Source organism: Galeopterus variegatus, unplaced genomic scaffold (assembly GCF_000696425.1).
Source record: "Galeopterus variegatus unplaced genomic scaffold, G_variegatus-3.0.2 Scaffold2525, whole genome shotgun sequence".
In the NCBI taxonomy this organism is placed as follows: Eukaryota; Metazoa; Chordata; class Mammalia; order Dermoptera; family Cynocephalidae; genus Galeopterus; species Galeopterus variegatus.
This window is the reverse complement of record NW_007728636.1, coordinates 1,356-9,228: the sequence shown is the minus strand read 5'-3', so window position 1 is coordinate 9,228 and position 7,873 is coordinate 1,356. Positions and strand designations below refer to the sequence as shown.

General features: G+C 39.2%; 1 protein-coding gene across 1 annotated transcript in view; it reads left to right on the top strand.

The window, feature by feature from the left end:
* Positions 1 to 5,851, top strand: part of PGM2L1 (phosphoglucomutase 2-like 1) — a 64,219-nt gene extending 58,368 nt beyond the window's left edge. The window contains exons 13-15 of the mRNA XM_008582144.1: positions 462 to 681; positions 1,362 to 1,395; positions 3,819 to 5,851. Of these exons, the coding sequence (XP_008580366.1) occupies positions 462 to 681; positions 1,362 to 1,395; positions 3,819 to 3,921 (357 nt within the window). The 3' untranslated portion in view covers positions 3,922 to 5,851. The remainder of the gene's footprint in view (positions 1 to 461; positions 682 to 1,361; positions 1,396 to 3,818) is intronic.
* Positions 5,852 to 7,873: the final 2,022 nt, after the last annotated feature.

Genomic DNA, 7,873 nt, shown 5'->3' with positions numbered 1-7,873 from the left:
CTGGTGAGGTTAATCTGGGAAGGGCAGAGTTACGAACATGCTGAATACAAGGAGTTATGTGCCTGGTGGGCGGGAGGGCAAACCAAAGGGCCCTGGGGCCAGGTTCCTGGCGCTAAGGGAGAAAGGTTAGTGTGGGTTTGGTTGCATCTGAGAGGTGGTGATCTGTTTGACACCGGGAATTGCTGGCAGGAAAAAGGGGGGGTGTCTTTGTGCCTGGACCAGAACATAGATAGTGTCCATTTGGTCACTTGCTTGTTGTTTCTGTGGGCTGGATGCCATGTCCAATAGTAACACAAGAAAAGAGGCACCAGTGGTATGGGGACCTTAGTATTCCCGCTGAGGTCTGAGGAAGGAGGTAGTATCATGTGTGTGTGTGTGTGTGTGTGTGTGTGTGTTGTGGGGTAGGGTTGGGCTTCTGGGGAAATAGGTTATCAGTGAAAGATGTGCCAAAACCCTCCCAGGTCAAGAGCCTGGATGTGTCCATCTGTCCATACTTTGTCTGGCTTTCCTGCCCACTCATTGGCCGCACAGATCAGCTGAAACCATCATTGCAGGGTCTGGTGACATTTGAGGACGTGGCTGTGTATTTCTCCCAGGAGGAATGGAGGCTACTTAATGTTACCCAGAGGCACCTGTACCGTGATGTGATGCTGGAGAACTATGAGCTCATTAGTTCACTGGGTAAGTCCCTCATGCCCTCCCCCAGCACACTGACCACCTCTGCCTTTTCCCCATGGAAAGTTCTGTTCATTCCAAAGCTATATCACAGAAGTTGCTTCCTTCCCAGCTTCCCTGCAGCTGGCTTGGGTGCCAGGTCTTTCACAGTGTGCCCAACTGATCCCACCAATCTCAGCCTGTCCCTAGCTTGGTGACCCTCTTGGAGTCATGGGTCTTCTGTGCTATGAAGTTGCCCTCTTCCTCCACAAGTCTTGTGCAGGACCTGCCATATCCTAGGCCAATCTTGATCTCTGATATACCATTTCCACTTAATGTTAGATTGCAGCACATGCCCAACCTGTGGCTGTGTGGATCAGACAACACGCAGTTCATGATGGTCACCTGGTATCCCATGGTTAGGTATTCAGTTGCTACCAAAGGTCCAGTAGCAAGCTAGAAGTTATTTCTCTGTAGAATAGTTATCGTCAGAAGATGGGGTAGACTTGCTCCAAAATCCTAGAGGTCTGTGCTGTAATACTCCTACTGCTGCTTGCCAGAGGCTCCATACAGGATCCTTATTTGCCACAGATATTTCAAATATCATTGAATCTGCTGGATCATAAGGCCCAGGTAGTAGAGCAGCCTATACTGCAGCCTGAACCTGCTTCAGAGCCTTCTCTCTTTCTGGTTCCCTCTCAAAACAGGAAGCCCGATGGCTGACTTGGAAGATGGTTTAAAGTAGTAGATTCAAACATGCTATTTGTTGCCTCCATAATCCAAGTGGTTGTGCCTCTTTTTTGGTGGTAGAATGGTGTGAGGCTTTTGAGCCCCCAAATGCTTCACTGAGATGGCAGGCCCCTGAATTTCTGTAGATTTCATCTCCCACCTCTTGTTTACATATGTCTTACTAAGGTATCTAAAGTACTTGCTACTTCTTGCTTATCAGATCCACTCAGCATAATGTCAGCAATGAAGTGGACCAATGTGATGTTTATGGAATGTCAAGATGATCAAGATTTCTGTGGACTATATTATGGCAGAGAGCAGAATCGATGTAGTCCTGAGGTAACAATGTGAAGGTATAGTGTTGGTCTGGCCAGGTAAAAACAAATGGTTTCTGGTGATCCTTGCAGACTAGTATGGAGAAAAAGGCAATAGATGGTTCAGTAGCTGCGTGCTAAGTGCCAGGGGGTCTGTTAATTTGCTGCAGTGAAGACATTACCTCTGGAATAGCAGCTACAATTGGAGTCACCACTGGATCAAATTTATGATGTTTTGCAGCCATTTTCCAAGATCAATCTGATTTCTGCACAGGCCAAACTAGTGAGTTAAATGGGAATGTGATAAGTACTGCCACCTCTGCTTCTTTGAAATCTTTGATAGTGGCACTAATCTCTGTAGTTCCTGCAGGGATACAACACTGCTTCTGGTTTATTGTCTTGGCAGAGAGTGGAAGCTCCAGAGGCTTCCATATAGCCTTTCTTGCATAATGGCCCTCACTTGATGGGTCACATGGGGATGTAGGGATTCTGCCAGTTACTGAGTATGCTAATTCCAATTATGCACTCAGCAACTGGGGAAATAACCACAGTGTGTGTCTGTGGGCCAACTGGGCCCACTGGGAGTTGGACCTGAAGTAAGAGTCCATCTACTGGGCCGGCCCAGTGGCTCACTCGGGAGAGTGCGGTGCTGATAACACCAAGGCCCCGGGTTCGGATCCCATATAGGGATGGCCGGTTCGCTCACTGGCTGGGCGTGGTGCTGACAACACCAAGTCAAGGGTTAAGATCCCCTTACCGGTCATCTTTAAAAAAAAAAAAGAAAGAAAGAAATTTGTTTTTATGGCCTGATAAAATTCCATTGTATGGCTATACCACATTTTTCAATCAATTCATCAGTCAGTGGACATTCAGGTTATTTATGCTTTTTGGCTAATATGCATAATACTTTTATGAACATTTGTGTACAAGTTTTTGTGTAGACATATGTTTTCATTTCTCTTGTGAATATGTCTAGGAGTGGAATTGCTGGGTCTTATGGTAACTCTATGCATAACCTTTTGAGGAACTGCAAGACTTCTTTCCAAAGCAGTTGTATCATTTGGGAACTGAATTTTAAAATTATATTGAATTTCTATTCTTGGGAAGACTCTCCGAGTTTTAACCATTATATGATAAACATAAAGAAATGATCAAATAATTTGTGTTTATTGCCAAATATTTGGTTTCTACATCTAATATGATTTGACATAATCTGCCAGTTCATTTCCTCTGAAGAGTATGAATTGTGACCAAATTAATTTGACTTTAATAAACATATTCAGAGGCTATTTAAACTTATTAAAAGTGGTACCCACTATAATGTTGACCAATATATTTTTCGGAAGGAGACTTTTTGGAATTGCCTTTAGAGCCCAACCAAGGTACATTATTTTGTTTTTCCCCAAATTTTTGCATTTAAGGGTAGTTTTTATGTCCTCTGGGGGGAAAAAGAAGACCTCCTAAAGTCATTCAGAGCAGAATTTAAAGTAAACCAAATTTAGTAATGCTATATTCGGTTAAAAATGAAGGATGATTATTAAAGTAATAAAAACTGATTTCTATGTATATCTGTAACTTGTAAAATGACTGTGAAGGTTTTAAAAGAGGCTTTCCTAGAAATGTTTTGGGCAACAGCAGCAGCTCCTCAGTGATGACTATGAAGGGCTTACTTGTAAGTTTATATTTATTTTTTAAACATCTCATTCTTTTAGTCACACCTCCCTCTGCTACCTGAAAGATATGTCGGATCATCCCATAACATCAGTACTGAGTATCCTTCAAAGTATTTTAGGAAGCCATTTTATCTTAGTACCTGGAATTGGTGTTCAAAGACATTAAATTTCCTGACCTAGGAGAATTCTGTAGATACACTCTGACTCATCCATTTGTTATGTGCCAAGGAACTCCTGTTAGTGCAGTTCAAATTCGGTTTGTGATAGCTGTTTTGTGTGTGGATTTTTTTGTTTTTGTTTTGTTTTAACTGAGTGAATTTATCTTTTGTTTATCAATTGCTTAATCATTCTATTAAGTATATGCTCTATTAAAAAGTAAAAAAAAAAATTTAAACAAATTTTAAGGCTGTGAAAATAAAGAATTTCAAAACTCTTAATTCTTCCTCAGTGACACTGCCTTACTGGAAGAAGAATTGGAGAAACTCATTGAAGCTCTGATTGAGAATTTTCTTGAGCCCAGTAAGAATGGACTGATCTGGCGTTCTGTTTAGGGTTACACCAGTACGTCACGACTTTGCACTGGCATATGGAACAGAACAACCAAGAATTCCATGCATTGAACCTCCTGTTAGCATTCTCACTCTATCTCATCTGGCCAAGTATCTTTTTCCTTTTATTTTCTTTCTTTTTAGTCAGCTGACTAAGCAAACTGTATAAATTTTGAAGTGAAATGGTCTGGAGGGAAATGACTCAAATTTTTTCATAATCTTGAACAAAAGTCATTACATTAAAAGTATTATAGTAACACATCATTCTTCCTTTAACAGAAACATAACAATACAAAAGTGAGTTTTCTTGTTACAGTGTGATTGAGCTTAGTTCCATATCTTGTGATTGTGTATAGCATGGCTTAAAAAAAAAGGCAGATAAATGTTACATAATTATAGGGTTAGTTAATGAAATTACTCTATAAAATTGGCAAGGAAATGGTACTGCTCCTAGATGATAGAAAAGTATCATTGTTGCATCATATGTATTAGTTTACAAATTAGGATATTTGAAATAGGGTATTTAGCATTTGTGGTGTAGAACAGATGTTACAGTGTGAGGTTTCAGCACCTCTACTTCAGGTGCCCTTGGTGCAGTGTAAATTTACTGTATGTATTTAAAATTCTGACGTTTACTGAACATAAAACAGTAGTGGCAACACTCCAGTAGTGACTTTGTTCCTGTCAAATTTCTCAGTGCCTTCTCAGGGTCTGGTATGAACTGAAACAGTGTTCCTGAATTGAATATACTTTAATCAGTTAATTGTCAGATAGTTAAGGAAAATCTTCCAAACTATATAGGTGCTTCCTCTATATCAGATGAGTTTGCTGATTTTCAAATCTTGTGAATTTAAATAAAGAACTTTATAAAAGCAGTCTTAACATAAGAATTTACTTCATGTTAAAGATCTTCACGTTAGAATTGTGTCAGTTATCATAACCTTTAAAGAAAAAAATCTGAACTGAGAAAGGAGCTCTGAATTTATTTGGCAGTTTAACTTTCGAATTACACTTTTGTAGGTAGATTTATTCCTTTATCTGATGAAGTAATACTATGAAACAAAACATCCAGATTTTAAAGATCATGAAACACCAAAACTATATGTTATAAAATAAAGATCATTTATTCTGTGATCTTGCTAGATCCTGTAAACTTTCTGATCACGTGAGTGCTATTTATCTTTTATAATGTGGGAAAAAAATTTTTCAGAAAGTTACTTTGGGTTGATTCTACAGTTTTCTGAAAAGACTTAATAGAGAAGTGCTGTTTAAACTTCTTAAAGTGTATGTTGTCTCATATATAATCGCAGAATACACATGTGATATAGTTAGGAGATAACAATAACAAGGCCTTGGGTGTAATCATACTAAACAAATTGCCTATAGGAGATAGCACTGGTATTAGAGAACTTGTTTCCTAAAAAATAAATAATAATAATATAAAGTTTAAACTGTTCAGAATGTTCATAAATCCTGGTTTGGTTTGTTGCAGCTGTCAGCTAACATTTGGTTGAGCTCATATAATCCAAACATAATTTTCAAATTACTGTGTTGCCACTATTGTTAATTTGTTCCCTTCTTACTTTCTTATAGCTGAATCTTGTATGACTGTAGATGATAACTAGCTAAATGTAGAACACGATTTTTCTGAGTGAGTTGTTTTTAGAAGCTTTGCACTAGAGAAAAAAATGCGTAGAATTTTTTGTTTTGTTTTAAAAATGTGTAAAACATTTTTTGATGTATTTGCTTTTAGGAATGTAGATTGTAATTTAGGAAGTGACGTATATTCTACAAAGTGGTATGAACAATGTTATATATATATAAAACATGTATATTTGGTTTTAGTGTATATATTTCAGTGACTGAAGAACAAAAGGAAGCTGAAGTGATACAACAGCCCATTCATAATTATTAAAGCCATGTCATGACTGCCGTTCTGTTATGAAGAGAACAATTTTATTTGAGTCTTTAATATAATACATTTAAGTCATCTTAATCAAGGTGAAAAGTTATTGATGTTTCTATTATTAAATCAAAAATTTTAAAGTCCAAAGTTAAAATGAACAAAATTTTACAAATGTTCCCAAAGTGTATAGATAAGGGCCGGCCTGGTGGCGCAATACATTATACGAAGTTATACGACCCTTACTCTATTTAAGTATTACTGCCTTTCACCTGGGCTCAACCAAATCTTCCTGCCTCTTGGATTTCCTCTGGAGTCTAGTTACTATATCCACTGGCATCAGTACCCTGCAGATGTCCCAGGGATGGTCTGTAAAAGAGACAGGAGGGATGCTCGAAAGTGGGGAGGTTCTCAGCCTCAGCCCAGTGCTAGTTTGTGTGTGGGAATGAGGAAGATGTGGTGGAGTAAGTGATGTACTTTATTTCTCTTGAAGGAACACTTTGCCCTTGCTTTGTGGACAGGTCACTGTACCAAGGAATATAGTACTGTAGCATTTTTCTGGACCCACATAAATGCAGTTATTCACCTTAATTATATATCCGCAAAGTAAAATTACAAGTCATTACATCGTTATAAAAGTGATAGATAAGGGCCGGCCTGGTGGCGCACTGGATAGTGCGCCGCTTGGGAAGCGCGGCGGCGCTCCCGCCCGAGGGTTCGGATCCCACATACAGACCGGTTCCCGCTCACTGGCTGAGCGAGGCACGGGAGCAACACCGAGGGTTGCAATCCCGTTGCCGGTCCCCGGTCCGGTGCGGGGGCAACACTGAGGGTTGCGATCCGTTGCCGGACACGGAAAAAGACAAAAAAAAAAAAGTGTATAGATAAGAGAATGATTTGATTCTAGCTGAACTCTTGAGTCTGTCTGAGCAGATATTCAGCATGAACTTGACATAGTGGATGCCCACTTGCTTAACAGGCTAAATTCAGCCATGACCCACGCCTGCCAGGAGAAACGGAAGGGATGGCCAGTGGGTCTCAGCCTTGGGCACTGCGTTATCTTTTTTTTCTTGAACAAAATTATGGAAACAAATGCATTCTCATTGAGCATGTAAATCAAAACTAGGATTATCTTGAGTTTGGGGGAAAAGGAAAGAATTAGTGGGACAAGATCAAAGAATAAATTGAAAGTAAATGGTAGAAATAAACAATATAAAGGTCAATAAGGCAGCACAGAAAATGCTTCTTGTGAAGGGCAAATCTAACACCATAAAAGCAGGGAATAAACTGTGTGAGAGTTGTTTACATGTGGTTATTTGTTATTATGATGAGCCCATAGTGAGCCTATTGTTTTCTCTCATTGGTGATCACTAAAAAGAGGCCAGTTTTTAAGATGAGAGGAAAAGTATCCCTCCTACAGTTAAGTTCCTGCTAGGATGTCATGTCAGAATCATGTGAGAACTCTGAAGAAGACAGAGCAGAAAAAAAGGAATAAAATACAGATTGGAAGATAAAGACCTCTGAGAAAATGTTCAAAGAATTAAGATCATTTAACTCTGGAGTGGAGAAAGTTGTTGAGATAGTTGCTAAGTCTTAAGTTATCGAGGCTTCTTTTTTTTTTAAGATGACCGGTAAGTGGATCTTAACCCTTGACTTGGTGTTGTCAGCACCACGCTCTACCAGCGAGCTAACCGGCCATCCCTATATAGGAATCTGAACCTGTGGCCTTGGTGTTTCAGCACCACACTCTCCCTCGTGAGCCACGGGCCAGCCCAAGTTATCGAGGCTTTTATTGAAGGACTCAAAGTAGGAAGTACTGTGCCATACTGTTCTCCATCTCCAGTGAGGATAGAACCAGAGGGAATAAGGATTTAAAAATAAAAAAAGACAGCATGAAAAGTTTAAGTTAAGATTTAAGAACTTCTTGGGCAGGAATCGTCTTAAAGTCTCCTATTTGATATCTTTTTTATAAAAATTTTAAACATTAAGGGATATAAATGTCTTTTTAAAGTTTCCTTCCTTGCAGCACATTTTTTTTTTAAAACTCAGCTT